Source organism: Nicotiana sylvestris, chromosome 11 (assembly GCF_000393655.2).
Source record: "Nicotiana sylvestris chromosome 11, ASM39365v2, whole genome shotgun sequence".
NCBI lineage: Eukaryota > Viridiplantae > Streptophyta > Magnoliopsida > Solanales > Solanaceae > Nicotiana > Nicotiana sylvestris.
In genome coordinates, this window is record NC_091067.1 from 85450899 (window position 1) to 85472863 (window position 21965).

At 38.0% G+C, this 21965-nt stretch overlaps 1 protein-coding gene and 1 pseudogene across 1 annotated transcript; one reads left to right on the forward strand and one right to left on the reverse strand.

Annotated features, from left to right (window-relative positions):
- The first annotated feature begins 370 nt into the window (after nucleotides 1–370).
- Nucleotides 371–1287, forward strand: LOC138881265 (uncharacterized). Its single transcript, XM_070161481.1, has 2 exons — nucleotides 371–647; nucleotides 749–1287. Exons 1-2 carry the CDS (start codon nucleotides 371–373, stop codon nucleotides 1285–1287), a joined length of 816 nt encoding a protein of 271 aa, XP_070017582.1.
- Nucleotides 1288–8555: 7268 nt separating this feature from the next.
- On the reverse strand, nucleotides 8556–21264 carry LOC104245516 (phosphoglycerate kinase 3, cytosolic-like; annotated as a pseudogene).
- Nucleotides 21265–21965: the final 701 nt, after the last annotated feature.

Here is a 21965-nt window from a genome sequence, read left to right on the forward strand (position 1 = left end):
ATATAAATAGTCCTCTAAACTTAACTTACTGAAATACTCAAAACATTTACCTAAAATATGTAAAAAAAAAAAAAAAAAAAAAAAAAGAAGCCTTACGTAATTAAAATTGTTACTAACCTTTTTTAATAAATTTGTTAAATTATATAGCTAATAAGGAAATATTTAATATACAAAATTTAGTCGATTTAGAATTCCTAAATATTAGGAAAATAATTCAATGGTTCCGGTGTACAAGAACAAAAGGGATATCCAGAATTGTAACAACTATAAGGATATTAAGTTACTAAGGCATACCATGAAAATTTGGGAGAGGGTGGTAGAAGGGAGGATAAGAAGGGCGGTGTCTATATCGGAAAACCAATTCGGGCTCATGCCGGATCATTCTACCACGGAAGTTATCCACCTTATCAGGAGGTTGGTGGAACTATACAGGGATAGGAAGAGGGATTTGCATATGGTATTTATTGACCTAGAGAAGACGTATGACAAGATCCCTAGAGACGTCCTTTGGAGGTGTCTGGAGGTGAAAGGTGTGTCGGTGGCTTACATTAGGGCAATAAAGTATATGTATGATGGAGCTATGACTCGGGTTAGGACTGTGGGAGGTGACTCAGAGCCTTTTCCGGTTGTTATGGGGTTACAGCAAGGTTCGGTGCTCAGTCCGTTCTTATTTGATCTGGCTATGGACGCACTGACACACCATATCCAATTAGGGTGCCTTTGTGTATGTTGTTCACTGATGATATAGTTCTTATTGATGAGACGCGAGGCGGCGTTAATGGGAGATTGGAGGTATGGAGGCAGACCCTGGAGTCTAAAGGTTTCAATTTAAGTAGGACTACGATAGAATATGTGGAATGTAAGTTCAGCAACTTGACGGGGGAAGCGGAAGTGGAAGTCATGCTTGACTCACAGGTCATCCTCAAAAGAGAAAGTTTTAATTACTTAGGGTCAATTATCCAGGGAGATAGGGAGATCGACGGGGATGTTATGCACCGTATTGGGGTGGGATGGATAAAATGGAGATTAGCGTCTGGAGTCCTGTGTGACAAGAATGTGCTATCGAAACTCAAAGGTAAGTTCTATAGAGCGGTGGTTAGACCGACCATGTTGTATGGAGCTGAGTGTTGGCCAATCAAGAATTCACATATTCAGAAGATGAAAGTAGCAGAAATGAAGATGTTGAGATGGATGTGTGGGCACACTAGGCTGGATAAGATTAGGAATGAAGATACTCGGGAGAGGGTGGGCGTGGCTCCCATGGATGCCAAGATATGGAAAATGTGACTTAGATGGTTCGGACACGTGCGGAGGAGAAGCCTAGATGCACTGGTTAGGAGGTGTGAGCAGTTGACTTTGGCAGGTACGAGAAGAGACAGAGGGCGGCCAAAGAAGTATTGGGGCGAGGTGATCAGGCAGGACATGGCGCGGCTTCAGATTTCTAAGGACATGGCTCTTGATAGAAACATGTGAAGGTCGAGCATTAGGGTGGCAGGCTAGGGATAGTCGAGAGTTCTTCCCTCTTTATACCGGGTAGACTGATAGAGTTTTGTTCAGGTTTGTTAGCGGTCTATGCTGTGTTCACATGGTTGGTTGCATAGTTTTGTGGTATTGTCCCTTCCCTTATTCGTTGTTGTTATTTTCTTTCTGGCATCTTTTGTTGTTACATGCCTTTTCTTTTGGTTTCTTTTCTGATATTATTGTCTCTCTTGTTGAGCCGAGAGTCTCCTGGAAACAACCTCTCTACCCTTTTCGGGGTAGGGGTAAGGTCTGTGTACACTCTACTCTCCCAAGACCCCACTTGTGGGATTTTACTGGGTATGTTGTTGTTGTAACTATTACGAAATAATAGAAAAACAATTATATGAATATTTTCTCTAGTGTGAAATATGTTTTTAAAAGGTAAAAAAGGCAAACGATATTTCGCTAATAGCATTCGTACTTTTAATATTAGAAAAATAATTAAATTATAATATTAAATTATAATATTAAATTATCTACCTTTTACCATAAAACAATAATTAAACACGTGCAACTTTGTCCAATATGAAGTGATGGTACACTAAAACAATTAACAGAAATAAAAGGTAAACAGAACATAAAAAGGAAAAAACTTACCTAACGTGTTATGCTTTGTTCTCAAAGATCCAAAACAGAACGAAAATTAAAGGATAAAAATTAAAAGAACCCTCAATTTAATTGTATATGGCCAGCAACAATCTTCCTAGAAGAGTCATCAAAAGTGATATTTTCCGTTTGCACTTTTGATGTTTGTGTTCTTTGTTTGACCCTTCGTTTGTTTCATACAGAAGTTTTAATTTTAAACCAATTTGTGTATAATCACTCCTTTAGGTATTCATTGAGAGGCATAGCCTATTCATTCCCCAAGAAGGAAGTAATTTGTGTTCCTAAAATAAGTAAATACTTAAAGGACCCAAGAAAAAAGAGAACCTAATCTGTCAAGAAGTAAACTCTACTGTTGAAGAATCCTAGTAAAGTTAATAATTATTATGACGTGGTACGTAGCTAGTTGAAATAAGAAAGGATTTACATAAGTGAAATTTATCTATTCTACACTATATTAAAAGTACGAAGGCACTTAGCGAAATATTGTTCGCCTTTTCTACCCATGTAAATATAGAGTTTACACTAGACAAAATTATCAGTTGCGTATATTTCCTAATATTTAGGAATTGTCATTTATGTAGAAATCCATAATAACAAAATTGAACTTCCAGATTCTTTGGTTATTCCCTTTACAACTGAAAAAGAATCTCTAGATCATTTATTCACTATGACATTCTCAAACGTACAAGCATGCTCCTCTAATTCTTGTTCGACAGAGTCTCATGTTATCCTAACCACAAAGAATGATTTTGTGAATGAAATCAATGATATTCTTTATAGCAAAATTTCCAGAAAAACCAACTACATTTATTGCTATTGATGAAACAGTTGAACCAAATGATCAAAGTTAATTTGAAGACCTATTACACACTTTAAATCCTGCTGATTTACCTCCTTATAAATTAACTTTGAAGGAGAACCGGCCCATTATAATGTTGCGTAACTTGAATCCATATAAAAGTTTATGCAACGGTACACGATTGATATGCTGTGATATTAAGATACATGTTATTAGTGCTAAGATCGTGACATGCGATTTTAAAAATAAACACGTATTTATCCCAAGAATACCATTATTATTCACAAGATGAAAGATTACTAGTTCAATTTAAAAGAACACAGTTCCTAGTAAGATTATGCTATGCTATGACTATAAATAAGGCACAAAGTCAGACTCTGGATTTCGTTGGAATATATTTGCGAGAACCTGTTTTTTCCCACGATCAACTTTATGTTGCCTTATCGAGAGCAAAGAGTTCAAATTGCGTCAAAGTGCTGATCCGGCCGTCCACACTAGCCAACCATGATAACCATTCTACATATAATATTGTTTACGACGAAATTATCCGAAAAACGTCCTTGTAAGTCTTCTGTTATCCTAAAATAGAATAATTTTTCTGTTTTATTCTGTCTTTCTACTCACGTACACTTTATTTTATTTTTTATATGATTACCAGTACTCATATCTTGTTTTTTTCCTTGCCGGATAGGCGATAAAGTTGCCACTAGACCTTTACTTACCTCAAGCTCCGAAACAAGGTCAGTAATAGTTCACCATCATAGTTTAATATTAATGCTTATAAGATCTTATTTGATCAAATATAATTGATCATCTACTTATTTTACCAGTTGGTTATATCTTGTTATTTCAATATTTTCCTAAAGTTACTTGGAATCTTGTGTTACGCTTGGTCATTTACTTATTCAGTTCAAACTTAATTTTTGAAAGTCAAAAGATATTATCGTCATGTCTGAAATCAACCCAACATATTTACTAATCAGCTACAGAATTATTTAAGTTTGCATCAATGTTTTCTATTTTGGTTACTTATGGCGGATATAATTACAAAAACAGAAAGACGTGAAATGCTCATTTGCAACTGAGATAAAAGTTATACAACTAAGATTAACTCTATAAACCATGTAAGATCATTGCTTAATGAATTCAAAATAGTATATGATTTGGAGTTTGGAGTTAAATCTGACAGCTATCCTTTTCTTTCGTTTGCTTGGTAATATTTTTAAATATTTCATGCTTGTAATTGACCCATTAGCTGGTCAATCTTTTAGACAAGCTTTTCTATTATACTTTTTTCCTAGAACCATTTTAGCTGTGGAATGGGTTTCCTGTAGAGACATGTGCATTATTTGTATCCGATATGGAAAGCGATTTTTGTTTCCAACAGCTGTTAATTATCCCTAAATCTTTTATTAGTGAAATCTGGCTTGTGCAATATCCTTCGTAAATGATGCCTGAAATTCAATTATTTTGTTTGATAATAGATGTCTTCTTATCTGAGTTGATATGCTGGAAATAAGGGAATTATAGTTGTTGGTGAGAACTGTAAAAAAATTACAGATCTTAGCCTTTGGTTTTGTGATAAGTATGTGACTTTTTCTTTCTCAACTAATGTTATCTTAGTTTTAGTTTGTGTCTCAATCAAGTGTCTTGATAAGATTGGGGACAACCTCTCCCATGCTTGCATTACTTTCTTCTTCAATTGTCATATAAATCTATTCTTCAATGCTCTTTGAAATGAGCATTTATCCTTTTGGACATGGTTTTATTTGTATAGCTGCCTCTGCTGCTGCAAATGGTTGCTTGTCCATTGAAGATTGAGTTTGTCTAGGCACAATTTTCATCTTCTTTTAATCCTACCTGGCTGAGTCCCTTGGATATGTTCCATATTATGACGTTTGACAAATAATTATATTTAGTTGGTCCTTGCCTTCACAACTTCTCTTTCATTAATATTCACCAGTTATATTCTTCCACCGGAGATAGTTTAAACTTTTTTTTAACCAAATGCTCGTTATTAGCTACCTGATTACTGATATTTTGGCTCAAATAAGTCATTAATCTCTATTTGATTACCAACGTAGGGAATAAAACACTTGTGGCTATTACTAAAGGTTGTTCTCTATATCATTTGAATGTAAGTGGCTCCCACCAAATTGGGGATGTTGAAACAATAGCCATCGCAAGAGAATGCCCTGAACTTAGTTACTTGGATGTGAGTGTTCTCCAGATATGTCCATTTATACTTGTTCTATAAAGTGGGATAAACAATGGATATGATGCAAAGACCGTACGTGTGTGTTTAACATGTCTACTTACATTTGTCAACTATATAAATTGATTAACTTTTCTAAAGTACATGATACTTCGGTATTTCAATCTATTGGGGTAGACACTATAACCTTGGTTGCAGTTCACTGTGGAGATGAAAATTCTTGAGATTTGAATTGCCTAGGGCTTCATGTTGTTGGTAAGTTATTGAACATTTCTACTTGAGATTTTGTTGTATATGCAAACTGGGACTTTGTCAGGATAAAAAGAATCAGTTGGGGATGGGCATAAATTCATTTGTATGGAGAATCTTGTCACTTATTTTCCTCTTGATATTCTTAAATTTATCATCTCTTATTAGGTCTGCCTTCACAACTACCAAGCATTAGGGAAGTTGACAGTCATGCGGTACAGTTTCCAGGTAAAATATGTAATAAGAGAAAATTACTGGGAGTAAAAGAATATAACACCTTACCACCACCAAAGTAAGAAAAAAATGTGTTATATTTTGACAGAACTTCTGATGAAAATTTTATTGTAACAAGGATCATATTAGAAGGCTGCGCGTGTGTTACGCCCTTATCGTCCAACAACACTACGCTATCGGAGTATAAAAAGGTAATTTGAGTGATAATCAACGTCTTTTTGCTGCTGAAATTCCGTCTTCACTTCCCCTCGACAAACGATGATCGCAATATGGGGTCAAATCTTGTGTTGTCTTGTGTTCACGGACAAGCGCTGGAATAAGAAAGTATTACTAGAGTACCAATAGTTGGTTATACAGTTAACATTATTGTATTTATTGGTTCATACATAGCTTTTGTTATGTAATATTATATGTTTGTACTTTGCTTAAGATATTTGAATAAAACGGGACCAGAACTTTTTTCCTTCTTAATTACATGATCTGAATAATCTAGGAGCAGAACTTTTTTCCTTGTTAATTACATTATAATCTTTTATCATTACATGTCTTGTTATTTTCTTTGCTTATTCTATTCAAGGTATGGAGTAGGTGTGCGGCTTGTTCCCTTCATATGTGTAGGATAAAATGGTTAAGGCAGCCATGATTGTGGTATGCTTTTTCAAGGCAGCCATGATTGTTCCCTTCAAATCTTTTGCGATTGTTCTTATATTCATTTAATATAACCATCTTTTTTTTTTCTTCCATTATATTTTGAAGCTTTTGAACTAAAAGAGATTAAGAGAAAAATATAAAATGGGATCTTTAGGTGGAGAAGTAGTACAACTGAAGAATAACAAGGTGATGTGGTTATATCCAAGGGTGATGAGTGTTCATCCTTCTGAAAGATGGGGTCATTCTTCTTGTTGCTCTATTGACTGTATTTTCCTACTCCAAAATGGATGTTATGGATTGAAAAACTCTGAGTTAGTTTGGCCGTGCTTTCATTCCTTCATGTTATTGTATAGTTTTGTTTTCATATATTATATACATCTTTTTTTGTTTTTCTTGTCCTAATGTTGATAATTCAGCTCAACTGAATTGGTGTATACATGCATGGTCCTTTCTTGTTTTTTCGTCCAGAAAAAGAAACAAGAAAACGAAAGAATACAATTAAAGGGAAAACAAAATGAAGGAACATTCAATTTTCTGCTTTAAGTTTTGTCTCCTTCAATTTGTACTTACTGCAGTTAGAACGGTAGATGTTACATTAATCTCTACCAAATGAACAGCTTGCCAGGAGTATGATTTTCTGAAAAAAAATTCTTTTTCTGTATGTAATTTGTTTAAAGTTTTCACATCATGTATTTGCCGGAATAAAAATTTTTATACTAATATATTTTTAAATCATGAGTACATAAATTAAGTACTTGGGAATTTATATAACTTTCTCTTGTTTTCACTTACACACTTAAACATAGATCATAGTTGAACACATTTACATAGCATATAAAAATCCTCAATAGAGTCATGCCGTAGTTTTCGATGTGAAATGAAGAGCTTCCGAAGTGAGTAGAGTCAATTGAGATGGCTTAAAGAACAAAAATTTCAGTCTTTACAAAGCTCGACGTACTACAGGAATAAATTAGATGTCAGGTTTCAAGACTATCAATTTAACTGGCTATTTAGTGGGAATTGGGCCCGGGGCGACCCGGGCTTCTCCAACTAGTGTATATATATATGACTTTGTTCTTGTTGGGCCCGAGTAAAGCCCAGGATCCCCTTACTAGTTTATTGAAAAAATGGAAAAAGACGATTCCAACGATTTAAAAACACCCCTGAGCTGTTGAAGGAAATGCCAGCCTGCCAAGCCTCAAAGCGGTCAACCCGCGCCATCTACTTCGGAACTGCAATCTCTTTTACACAAGACTGCAGGCTCATACAAACGAAATACTAATTGGACAATAAACTTCTTCCTATTTTCCTTTCACGTAAATATAACCTCTCCTTTTGACACAAATCTTAGCTAACACAGTGCAACCAAAATCTGAAATTAGTACGTAAATGGTTTGCGCACACACTCAAACTTGCTTAATGCTAATATGGATAGTAGGTCATACTTACTCGATGTTAGTCTGGTATAAGCAAGTTTAGTATGAATAGCGTGGTCATACTTATCCGATGTTAATCTTGGTATAATCAAATTCAACTCGCCGATAGCTGGGGAATAGCAGCTGTTGGAGCATCCATTGAGAACAAGCAAAAACCGTACAAGAATTCTTTGAATTGCATTAAGCCAATCACTCATAGTCTCAAAGAGAAAGCTATCCAAACCTTCAAGTTTAGTTCTACGTAGATGACGGGTCGAGTAGTCCAAGTAGTCTACGTTTCTGTGAACACACAACATCAATACAGCAGATGACGGGTCGAGTAGTCCAAGTAGTCTAAGTTTCTGTGAATACGCAACATCAATACACACTTAGGGGTCGTTTGGCAGGATGCATTAGATAAGCTAATGCATGCATTAGCTGTGTATTAATAATACATTGTTTGGTAGACATTTTGAACTTATGCATTAGTTATACATCCTATTTGGTATTATGCTAGGCATAACTAATGCATAAAAAACAATGGTATTAGCAATGCAATGAGTTTTAATGCATGCATTAGCTTAGTTAAAGACAAAATTATCATTCAAAATTTATGCTTGATTAAATTATGCTAGTTAGTATATTAATGCAAGTTCAAAATAATCCAAATAGTGAGAAATAAAATTATATCCCTAGTAAATAAATAAATACATAGCATATTTCTTTTTTTATAAATAAATATTTAATTTTATTTTACAATATAGGTAGACAAATAAAATAATTTTTTTAAAACTTATTCATATAAAAACATTTCTCAACATATGTTTCTTTTAAAAAATTAGAGTGTGGGCTAGTTTTGAGGGCATTTTTGTAAACAAATAATTCTTTTAGAAACTGTGCAATGTTTTAATACATCAAACCAAACAATGGATAAGAAATATGACAGCATAACTAATACCATCATAACTAATGTAAGCATAACTAATACCAGCATTACTAATACACCCTATTCAGCATTATTCTTATATACCCTACCAAACGACCCCTTAGAAATAAAATAAGACGCTCATCGCATAATTACTCTCAAACTATAATAAGATAGGACTAACAAAACCAGTAACTGATTAGTACGACCCTCAAATTATAATAAGATAGGACTAACAAAACCAGTAACTGATTAGTAAGCAAAGCTATCAACATAGATAGGTGCAGCAGCATCTGGCGCATCTGGGAGCCCCGTCTTCTACCCGATAGTGTCATCATCAAGTGCCATCACCCCAGGAAGCGGTACCCCCTCCAGAAACTCCAAGCTGGCAAACCCTCCCATTGAAATGTGGCTCATCTTGTCTGCAAGCCTCATCTTTCTAACAGCCGCAACAGTATCGCTACCCACTACAATTGTTTCAACTCCAGTTCCACTAAGTTCTGCCAATTTTTTTGCAATAGCCTGGATAATATACGCCAAGAAAGAAAATATAAATGCAAAACATCAATTAAACTCATGGTAAAACTAAACAAAATCTTCATTTTATACCTTAGTTCCAGTAGCAAACTTGTCATACTCAGACACTCCCATAGGTCCATTCCAAAGGATTGTTTTGGCGGTCTCTAGTTCTTCTTCAAAAGACGAAATAGCACGTTTTCCAATATCTAACCCCATCCGATTATCTGGAATTTTGGCTGATGGAACAACCTAAAAGGCAAAAGGAAAAAAGAATCAGCCATCAAAAGTCAGAGACAGTTGCTTCAAGTAGACAAGATAACATTGCCACAAACCATTTTACCTCAGATTTAGCAGCAGGCGAAAACTTGTCGGCTATCACTACATCATCAGGAAGCATTATAGATACACCTTCTTTTTTTTGCCTTCGAAATAAGTGACAGTGCTGAACCAATCATGTGATCCTCTACAAGTGAGAATCCAACAGATAAATTTTGGGCCTTGTAGAAAGTAAAGATCAGACCTCCGCCAAGGATTAAAATGTTAACCTTCTCCAAAAGGCTTTCTATCAGGTCAAACTTAGTTGAAAGTTTTGATCCACCAACAATGGCAGCAAATGGCGTCCCTGGTTTTTCTAGACGTTTAGAAAGATAGTGAAGTTCCTAAAAGCATCAAGTTTTGCGGTTAGCAACAACTGTGTACAAAAATTAAGCCACCAACAAAGCAGTAAAAGAATTCCAAGACAAACACAGAAACTGTTTTAACCACCAATTTAACCATTCAGTTGTACTCTAAGCAGTTGAGCTAATTCTCAGTACACGGTTCTCCCAACCTTAAGAAATTTTTTCCTTACATTTTCATGTCCAAAATCATAATTGGTACCTTTTCCATAAGGAGTCCAGCTGTCTCCCAGATTCAATGCCCCTTTTGGCAACAATTTTCTGATGATGTATGGGCCTTTCCAGTTAGGAGCAAATTTTCCTATGGCTTCTTGATGATGGGGGAGAATACGCCTTAAGACGAGTTGCCCCACTTCAAAGTTTCTTGGCCGCACTTTCTTGTTGTAGGCACGAGCCATTCTTTGTTGATACAACTACCCGTGGCAGACTGCAGCCATTCGCTTTTCATCGATCAGGGTTTACTGTTCCAAATGGGTTTTAACCCACTCACAGTCTTCAATTTCAGCTTCAACAATGATCCGGAGAGAAGGGATTTCAACTTCCGCGGGTATTACGGATTCCGTCCCATAAACCAAAAGGTACGGGGTTGCTCCGACCGATGTGCGCACAGTGGTGCAATACCCCAATAATGCAAACGACAACTTTTCATGCCACTGCCTGGAACTTTGAATCATCTTTCTCAAAATCTTGATTCATTATTTCACAATTCCACTGCCTGTGGAAAATTTTCATGCCACTGCCTGCTCACAATTCCCATCAAATTGTTCCAATTCTCGATTTATTCCTTAAAAACCTCTTCTTCATCATATTCCATTTCTTGATTCATTATTTCACAATTAGACAACATGTTTGGATCTGGGCATGAAGTCCGCAATCATGTCATGCTATTTAAAGCCGCATTATTAGAACTGAAAGAAGAAATAAGAAAAAGTAACAAAATCAGAAAGAATAAAGAGAGATGAACGATGAAATATTAATTTCATTTCATTGAATTTTGAAAATAACAGGGTTTACATTAGCATTTAAAGATAGGAAACTAAAAGAAAAACATCTCAGTTACACCCTGAAATAACTCGTGATGCAGAAAAGGTGGCAGGACTGGACTACTGGGATTCTCGCCTGATTGGGAACGGAGTAGCCTTCCAGTTTTGCAACTTGGCATTGGGCCCCATATATAGCACCTCAGCGGTGCTTGAGCCTTCTCCCGGCTGAACCATGTGGGTTTCATACAGCATTTGCCTCATAGCCCCACAAATTTCTTCAATTTCCTCGGCTGTGAAAGCCTCATTTTCTTCTTCTTCATTGTACTTGGGCCTGACAAATGTTCTGTAGAGATGCGAAATTGGCTGAGATAAAACCCAACCATTGCTCTTTCGTTGATTTGCCCACGTCACATCAGCTTTTGTGGCGTGAAAACCCACACCGAAGAACTTCTTGGTGGCAAGTAAGGTGATAGGTTCGGTGATACCTTGCAATGATGCCCCGAGCCCCTTCCCGGGTTTATAACCATGCCTGATCATTTCCTTGGTAACCATAACTGACGCTTTTAAGAGAAAAGGTTGAGAGCAAGGGCTTCCTTCTTCATATTGGTCTGCGACCACAACCTCGAAAACTTGATAGACTATATGTTCACTACCTTCCCTAGCTTCGAGGCATGGGACCGACGGGTCCCGATAGATCGATTGCTCATCCTCTCCGTGGACTATGATCTCCTGATCTTCATATTCCAATTTCACCATCTGGTGGAGAGTGGAAGGTACTGCTCCTGCCGCATGAATCCAAGGCCTTCCCAAGAGGAAATTATAAGAAGTATCCATGTCTAGGACTTGAAAGGTCACCTCAAAATCCACAGGTCCAATAGTGAAAATCAAATCGATCTCGCCTATGGTCTCTTTTGATGCCATCAAAGGCATGAACACAGACGTTGTTGGGCCTGATTCTCTCAATCTCGTTCTTCATTCTTTGCAGAATTGAGAGATGGCAGATATCTACTCCGGAACCGCCATCCAGCATGACTCTCTTCACATAGTACCCCTCACATTTAACTGTTAAGTGGAGGGCTTTATTGTGGGTGACCCCCTCCGGGGGCAGGTCATTCTTGCTAAAGGAGATCTGATTGATTGTGAAGAATCTTTCTGCCATCCTCTCCAGTTGTTCCACAGTAATTTCAATCGGAACGTAAGCTTTATTGAGGGTTTTGATCAATACTTTCTGATGTTCAGTTGAATTCATTAATAGAGACAACAAAGAGACCTGAGCAGGAGACTTTCGGAGTTGGTCAATTATCTCGTAGTCCGCAGTTTTCATTTTCCTAAAGAACTCTTCTGCTTCTTTGGCACTAACTGGCTTCTTGAGTGGGAAACGCTTCTTCGTGGCATTATTCACTTCCTCCAGATTGAGGTATTTCTCAGCCGGGTTAGTTTCATTTACTTCTCCAGGACTTCTTTTCCTTTGTAGGTTACTACCGCCTCGTTATAATTCCATGGGATGGCAGTAGGATCTGTCATGGGCCTCTGCGGTGTGCGGCCAATAACCACGGGCTCATTCAGCCTTGGTGAAATTATTGGCCTCCGTACCACATAGGTCCCTTTTGGCACATACATTTTAGATCCTTTGTTCAGCTCAAACCTTCTTGGAGGGCTCAATGTCACTTTTCCTTTCCTAGGACCCCGGGGCACATAAAGGATGGCATCTTTCGAGGGTACTACCTCAGTTTTGGTTTCCACTGTTTTTTTTTGTGTTTTGAGGGGTGGGTTTACTCTTTTTCTCCCCTTTTTCTTGCTTTGCATCAGCCTTTGGCTTTTTCTCGATGTCAGCGATTGCAATGATGGCTTTCAAGGCAGGATCAAACTCTTTATCTTCACAGATCATTCCAATAACCGGTCCATTGTTGTGAGCCGGTAACGGGTTGTTGGTCACATTAGGAATGTCTTCATCCTTTAACACTATGCGCTTTTGTTCTATGAGATTTTCAACAACCCTTTTCAAAGTCCAACAGCTCTCAGTGTCATGCCCTTCCACCCCAAAATGATAGGCACATCGAGCGCCAGGTTGGTAAGAAGGTGACTCTGGGTTTTGCCTATTTTGGGGTACGGGTTGTAACAAACCCATTTGGACCAATTTAGGGAAAAGGCTAGAATATGACTCACCAATAGGTGTGAAGTTCGTCTTCCTAGGCGGTTCCCGAGCACGAGCATTGTAGGGAAAATTATTTTGTGGAGGTCGGGGATTATACTGAGCTTGGTGGGGAAGTTGATTTCTGGGAAATTGAGCTCGGTTTTGGTGAAATTTTTGTTATGGCCTAGCGTATGGTTATGCATTCATCACTGCATGTGGTTGAAGATCCATAGCATAGGCCACATCTTGATGGGGGTAGTAGTGTTGTGGGGTTCTTTCAGAGAAATGAAGTCTGGCCGAACGGGGTTTTCTTACACTTGAAATTGACATTGCTACTTCTTCCTTCTTCTTTCGGTTTGCTAATTCTCCAGACCCGCCTTGGATTGCTTAGGAGATAGCCCTTATAGCAGACTGACTCAAGATTCGCTCTGTTTTCAACCCATTCTCAACCATTTCACCGATTTTGATGGCTTCGGCAAACGGCTTTCCCATTGCAGACATCATGTTTTGATAATAATTAGCCTCTTGGGCTTAAAGGAAGACACTGACCATTTCTGTTTCGTCCATTGAAGGCTTGACTCTGGCCGCTTGTTCGCGCCATTTGACAACATACTCTCGAAAGCTCTCCGAGGACTTCTTCTTTAGATTTATAATGAATTTTTGTCAGGGGAAATGTCGATATTATATTGAAATTGCCTGACAAAATCCCGAGCCAAGTCGTCCCAGATATGCCAACGAGATATATCCTGATCCATATACCATTCAGAAGCAATGCCGACCAAAGTCTCTCCAAAGTAGGCCATAAGAAGCTCTTCTTTTCCGCCCGCGCCCCGCAACTGGTTGCAGTACCGTTTGAGGTGGGCAATGGGATCCCCATGCCCATCATATTTTTCAAACTTTGGGGTTTTGAAACCCAAGGGTAGATGTACGTGCGGGAATATGCACAGGTCAGCGTAAGATACGCTCTTTTTCCCATACAGACCCTATATATTTTTGAGACTTTGCTCCATGCTTCTCATCTTTCTGGTAATTTCCTCTTGTTCAGGTGTTTTTTTGGCCTTTTCCTGCCCTGTGGTAAACTCGTACCAGGGCGGCTGAGGGTAAGCATTGGTAGTAAACTGGGTAGGTTCCAGTGGGAAAAATGGTGCTTGAAATGTGAAGGAAGATGAATCGAAGTTAGTCCTGGGTAAAGTAGGTTGTGCCATAGCTGAACAAGCTGGAGCGGTGAATATGGTTGAAGCTGCACCTGAAGCTAACACCTGGGGACGAGACTCAGAAGGTGTTCCAGCAAAGTGGGCTGAAATGGTAGGATATCCTAGTGGGGTATTTGGATAACTCATGGGGATGTTGGAGGTCCCAATTGTCCTGGGAAAAAGCTCAGGGAATCCAGGGATCGCACTTAGTGGTTCTTTTCCATTGGCCCAGGCGTCCCACATTTCCATCATACGGAGACGCAAAATTCTATTTTCCTCAGCAGTTGCTGACTCAGAAGTTGGGATGGTCGAGATCGGACTATCCTCTGGAATAGGAACTGTTGGCAGAGGAATTTCCGAAGACATTTCAATGCTTCCTTTTGACCTTGTGAAGTATGAATGTGAAGCCAGACTACCACAAAACCAACCACCTTACTATAGAACCTAACTAACAGTAAACAACAAACCGGTCAGTTTGAAGTAATTAACACATAGGTAATCGCACGTTGGGGTGTGATGCACCTATACAGTTAAATGTGTTTCTACATGTTTCGCAAAAATTTGCATGTTTCATCCCGGCTCTGCTTATTTTCCCCAATTTTCTTTTTCTTTCCACTTTTGGCTTTTGTACTTCTCCTCTTATTCCTATTTTCCACTCTTTTCTTTCCTCTCTTTCCTTGCTTTTTTTCGTTTTTCTTTTGGTTTTTCTTTGGCTCTCTTTTTCACATCCCTCTCTTATTTGAGTTATTTACAAAAATATGACCGGATCCGATGAGGATTGCCTACGTATCACGATGCCGCGTGAATCAGATCATTACGTAGTTCAAGAAAAACAAATGCGAAAAATAAAAAAACAATTTTTGGGAATTTTCAAATTTTCATTAATAAAACTCCTAAACTTTCTATTACAAAAGACTTTCAATTACTCATTTTCTTGGAATTTTTAAAAACTACCAACAGACTCTAAAATAATTTCCAAAATACAGACTCAATAAATGAAAAATCATGAATACATCAATTCTTAGACTCCTGGGGCCCGTGGGACATCATTCGGTCTCACGGGCCTACGTGCGAGATACCCTTGAAGCCGCTCCAAATCAATCATTATCTGGCAGACAAATGTCATTACAGCAGCGAAGAAAGTGGTCTGAGTCATATCCTCACATGCATGGCATTTCATGACGATATAGTAGGCAATGGCTCTAACCCTCTCTCGGACAATACCCTTTTCCTGAAGTAAACGCCCGATTTGCTGATTTCGAGCTTCCAACACTTGAGTGTCATGATGATTTTGATTCCGTAATTGTTGCATAACTTCGTCCATTTGGGCCATCAGAGCATAACAATGTTCCCTATCGTCTTTAAAATTCCTGTCATGTTTGTCCGCCTCATTTTCAAGAGTGGTTAGCTTTCTCTTTAAATTGGCGATTGTCCCCTCATATTTTCTTTTCATTTGTCGCACAAACTCTGCCCGCCCTTCTGCATTCTCTGCCAATTGTGCTCGGACTTTTGCTAGACTAGCCTCAAATTTTTCTAGGTCATCTTGACACTCAAGTACTTTCTTTCTCATACCGCTTATAAGCATTTCATCTGCCCGGCTTCTTTCCAGGTTTCTAGCAACTATTCTCATTTTATGGATTTGAGCTTTGAGAGCTTCGTTTTCCTGAGTTAGCTTTTTCTTTTCCCCTTCATCTGCGGCAGCTTGGATACTGTGGCCAAATTTGAGGTCCCTGATTTGTCCCTCTAATTTACTTATCTTGGCCCTATAGCTTTCTTCTTTTGCCAACCAGCCCCACTGTTCCTGCGAGTCGTTAGTGAATTGTTGGACATGGGGTCTCTTAGCAGGTCTCTCGGGCTCTCGAGGAATTTGAAACCTTTTGCCAAACCAAACCATATAATTGGGGTCCACCTCACCTTTAGCTAGATCCCGCACCATAGTCTTGGGTTCGAGAAATCTGCACTCATTCCAAACTTGGCGAACTCTTCCTTCTGGAAATACAGCCTTTGGGCCCAATTCGACGACATGTACACTTAAATCTTCGTCATGGGGGACGGTTTGAAATCTTCCCAGTTGGCGCAAAACCCTGTGAGGAGTATATGGTTGGATGCTTCGGATGCCCATTAGGAGAAAGTAGCACACTTTAGCTGACATGTATACGACTTCGGTGGCAGGGAGCCATCCGAACGTCCACTCAATTTTATCCGAAGTTAAAGAACTCAAGTGTGCAAACCAAGCTTCGGTACCCTCTGGAAATTCAACCCCCACCACTCGGCTTTCAAATTCTTCGATGCAATCCAAACCGGTCATGTCGTAGTTCATATACCCGACATGGTGGCAGAGATGTTCCAGTATCCACAATTGTAGTAGTAAGTTGCAGCCTTGGAAGAATTTTTCCCCTTCTCGATAGATGGTCAAAGCTCGGTAAATCTCAGATAAGATCAGGGGAACCAAAGTGCTATTAGCTTTCTTGATTGCGACATCAACCATTCCCACGAGGCCCAATTCTATGTTGCCGTCTTTTCGCGGACATATTATAACACCCAAGAATGCTACTATAATAACCAAACCCCGCCTTGCCTCCCATTTATCTTTATTTCCGGTATGGGTCAGACCAGTATTCGGTGCTTCGAAACCTTGGGGATTGCCATAGCGTTGGTACAGAAACTGGAAAGTGCAAAACCCTTCAGATAAATTCCCATCCTGAATATCCCGGCTAATACTCAACATATCCAGAAACTTGTGAGGAGATACTGGTCTCGGTGACACCAGGTACCGACTTCTAAAGTTTCCGCTAAGGCCGGCGTAACCCGCAATTTCCTCTAGCGTGGGTGTGAGCTCAAAATCAGAAAAGCGAAACACATTGCGAGTCGGATCCCAAAAAGGTATCAAGCCTTTAATCACGTCCAATCTTGGCTTGATGTTCAAAAGTCCGACAAGACCACCCAAAACTTTTATCACAGTTCCTCGGCTACCTTTTCCTAGGTCATTCCACCACATGTGGAGCTGTAAGGGGATCTCTTCAAGAGCTGCGAAGGGTTCGCTTTCATCTGTGCTCATCCTGCACATTTATTAGGGTGATTTAATTTAAAAGATTATGACTCATTTTGACTCAAGAAAAGGTTATCACTATTTATTTTTTAAAAATTTTCATAAAAAATCCGACTTTGCAAATACGGCCTTTCAGTACTTCGGGGAAAGAAGATTTTAACGCTGTGTTTGCTAAACGGCCAAAACCTTAAAAAAACTACTAAAGGTGGCTGTTCTTGCAAAAACGGCCTTCCGGCGCCCTTTTGGGGACATTCAACTATTTTAGACAAGAATGACATCACCTTACTTATTTACAATCAAAACATAAAAATTTTGTTCTTTTTGTGCTATTTTTACAAAACTGAAGCTGGACCCGATGGGGGTTGCCTACGTATCCCACATCCAGTGAGAATCAAACTAGCGTAGTTCGGGAAGACCAGAAATAAAGTAAATAAACTAACTCTTTTTTATGGAATATTTTAATTTCCGCAAGAAAGAAAATATTTTTGATTTCAAAATTTTTTTTTTTAGGGAATTTCGAAAGAAATATTTTTTTTAATTTAGACTTTTATTGTTTTTTTTTGGAATTTCGATAGAAAAAAAAAACTTCTAAAGAAGAAAGAAAAATAATTTTGGAATTTTATTTTGAATTTATGAAAGAAATGCTTCTAAAAAAAATGAAATATTTTTGAATTTTGATTTTTCTTTTCAATTTTGAAAGAAAAATGAAAATATTTTTGAATTTTTGGAAGAAATTAAAAGAAAATATTTTTGTATATATATATTTTAAAACAATTAGGATCTAAAGAAGCAGTAAAAGAAAATATTTTTGTATATAATGTTTTTAAATAAACAATTAGTTTCTAAAGAAGCAAGTAACGAAAAATATTTTTTTTTTGTTTTTTTTTTTTGGATTTTTTGAAAATTGGAGTCTAAAAAAAAGACTTTTCTAGAGAGGAAGTAAAGGAAATATTTTTGGATTTTTTTTTTGAAAATTATGGGCCGGAACCGATGAGGTTTGTCTACGTATCTCACATCCAGTGAGAATCAGACCCGCGTAGTTCGCCAGTTTTGATAGAACAGGGGAAACATGACAGTTGAAAACTTTGGCTCATTTGGAGATGACTTCTTTTTTTTCGGAATTTCGGCAGAGTTTCAGAATTTTCTAAATACCTACCTCTCACTCCTATATTATTATTATTTTTTTTTTTTTGATTTTTTTATCTTCTTCCTCTGTTCTAGAAGTCGGTCAACATGCAAGACGAAACAAACAGATGCGCAAGTAGCACGTAAGATGCATCAGGATGGTCTTTTTCATTTGAGTACACCTGTCCTAGACAGACCCAACCCCTGTGTTGAGTCTCCAAGGTCAAATGCACGTGATGCAAACAAACGTTCCTACTAGGGATCCGGCATGAGGCTTGTTATACTAGATTTAAAAACTTGGGTTTATTGTTCTAGACCTAGCTTACCCGAGCGGACAACTCGAGCCGGGGGGGAGGGAGCATACCGGGAATACAGAAGCTTCACCGGCTTTGCAACTTGTTTGAACCTCGTTCTAAAATTGGGATAAGACTCTAACAGAAAAGAAGTCACACGAAGTGCACACTTCTTAGATGATTTAGAAGACTTTGGGAGAGGAGGGTTTCGTAGCAATTTATATACATTCCAAATAATATCAAAGCGGTAAAAACGGCATTTAGCACATTAGGCTCAACATGTAAAAATCAAATAAAACAAGCCAACTATAACAGTTATTCTAAGCTCGAATTCTTGAACCCTGAACCAGAGATTTTGGGTTCCTTCCCCAGCGGAGTCGCCAGAGCTGTCATACCTCCTTTTTACACACCCGAAGGTAGTACAAGGGAGGTTTTCCAATTTAAGTGACATTATTCGAAAAGAGATTATTTATTCATTTTTGTTTAGAGTCGCCACTTGGGATGGTTTGTTTTCTCGTGTCCCAAGTCACCGGTTTATTTTTAAATCCCAAATCTAGGAAGATTTCGACTTTCCTTTTGAAGTCTGCGAACCATAAATTCTGAGTAAGGAATTATGTTAACCCGAGTGAAGGTGTTAGGCACCCCCGGATTCCGTGGTTCTAGCACGGTCGCTTAAACTATCATAATTGGCCTATTATCTAATTTTAAAACATGTTTTAGCCTATGGTATAATTTTAAATTATTAACCACTTTTAATTAATTTTAGAAAGATTCAACGTTATCTAAAACACGTCTTTGAACCATGCCACACGAAATGCACCCGTGGTCCACGACACATTTTATTTAACGTTGTTGAGATTTAGATTTGGGTCACATGAAATGCACCCCCGAGTTTAAGGAAATTAATTTAAATAGCGCGCCTAGAGCAACTAGGCACTTTCAAGTCTGCGAGGGCCATGGAAATTCAACTAATGGCACACCTCGATTCTAATTTCAAAGGACTGTACTCAACTAAAGCAAACTACGGATGTTCATGATTAGTGAAGATGGGCTAGCTTATTAATATATATATATATATATATATATATATCCTCTGTTAACAAACAAGCAAATTAGCTGGATTCAACTACTTCTGAAAAATAAAATCAAATAGAGCCCATATTGCATTAGCAAACTTATTCAATCTACACCAATTACTCTAAATCGAAACTTCATTGATACAGAATAACAGTGAAAAAGAACGAAACACTACTAACAAATAGATTCAACTATTACACCCACTTTGCTGCCAAACATTAAAATTCTTAGACACCCAAATCTTTATGTGCGAGAAAGATAGCAAATTCATATATCCTTATCTCCATATGCCTAAAACCTTCAAAGACCATCTCTGCCTTTTAAATTTCAATGAAAACTATTGCTTTTAAAGTTTAAACCCAAAAACCACAACCCTCGCCTCAACAAAATAGATTAAAATTAAACACAACCTTGCCAATCAACAAAACAAAAGAAAAAGAATTAAACACAGATTTGTTTCCGCCGGCTTCATCATCCAGCACATAGTAAAGGAAAACTAAAGTGAAAGAAACTAAGTAATGGAAGCAAAGTGCACTACGTACACCCAACACAAATAACACCTCTATCCATGTTGAAATTATCAAACTTCTAGTTACGTTCTTCCACTTTATAGGCTTAAACCAATGAATCATAAGAAAAACTAGAAGCAATTGACACACGTACATGTCTGACATTTCAAATATGAAGTCATTTTGGAGTAGTGAGGTGAGCAGAACCTTAAGTGTTTTAAATCAATGCCAAAAATAAAAGTAGAGAAGAATAATGCACGAAACTGAATTGAATTCCACAGAAGCCAAAAAAACTGCCAAAATAGCTAAATCATGAGGCTAGTAACCAAACAACCAATTGACAAAATTGACAACCACAAAATATAGGAAAACAATAGAAACTTCAAATCGACTAAATAATGCCACCTATTTTGCACGGACAGAATACTCAACAACTGAAATCGAGCAAACAAATCTGAGGGTAGATTCACATTAACCAAATAAAATGAAGAAACTAAAGTAATAATGAACCTGATAATCCAAAATCTCAGTAGTGAAGAAAAATCAGCAATTCTGTTTCCGAAAATTCGACTGAAAAACAGCATCAAAATTCGAGGCCAGAACCACGACACGACCGGAGAAATCAAACGCGATCTCAACGGCAAACTCGAACTCGGCTAATTTAGGTGGTCGTTTCAGCTGGGTTTCACTAATGTTCTGCCGCTGCTGCTTTCTCTGAATTTCCAGCAAGATGGTCGGTTGAAGATTTAGATATGTATGTGTGTTGCGTAAAGAGGAGATGGTTGATTTTCTGGTTTCAACTCTTTGTGCTGTTCTTTAGAATGGAGAAATTAAATTGGCTTCTTTTTTTTGTTGTGCCTTTTCTTAATTTTTAAGAGAAAGAGGACGATGATGATTTTTTTGGGTAAGGGAAATGGCTGCCCTTTTTAGCCAAAATCATCTGCCGTTTTTCTTGGGAAGAAAGGGTGTGAGATTTGTTGTATTTTTCTGTTGCTTGGAGAAAAAATTCAAGAAGAAATTTTTTTAAGATAAGGTCTTGATGTGTGTTATAGGTAGAGAGAATAATGAAGAGTGGGTAGATGAAATATTTTTTGGGGAGAGTGAAAAACATGAGTGGGGAAAGTGGGGAGAGTGGGAACATGAGTGGAGAAAGTGGGTAATGAGTGGAGAAAGTGGGAGAGTGGGGTACATGAGTAGGGAAAATGAGGAAAGTGGGTATCGAGTGGAGAAAGTGGGGAAAGTGGGTAGTGAGCGGAGAAAGTGGGAAAAGTGAGGAGAGTGGGGAACATGAGTGGGGAAAACAGGGAAAGTGGAGAAAGTGGGGAAAGTGGGTAGTGAGTGGAGAAAGTGGGGAAAGTGGAAAGAGTGGGGAACATGAGTGAGGAAAATGGGGAAGTGGGTAGTGAGTGAAGAAAGTGGGAAAAGTGGGTAGTGAGTGGAGAAAGTGAGGAAAGTGGGGAGAGTGGGGAACATGAGTGGGGAACATGGGGAGAGTGGGGAACATGAGTGGGTAAAATGAGAAAAATGGGTAGTGAATAGAGAAAGTGGGGAAAGTGGGGAGAGTAGAGAAAAGTAGGAATAAATTCAAACATGATAAAAAATAAGCTGTTCACAAATGGCAATGTGAGTGCACTTTGTCTTATTCCTTACCCCTTTTATTTAATTACATAATGAGCACAAATTCGTTTTCCAATTTTGGCCTAGTTGAAAGTTCTTTTATAAATCAACCAAGGTCAAATGCGAAAAAAATCTGTGATGAAGGAATAACATCTATCTATTATTAAAAAGAAA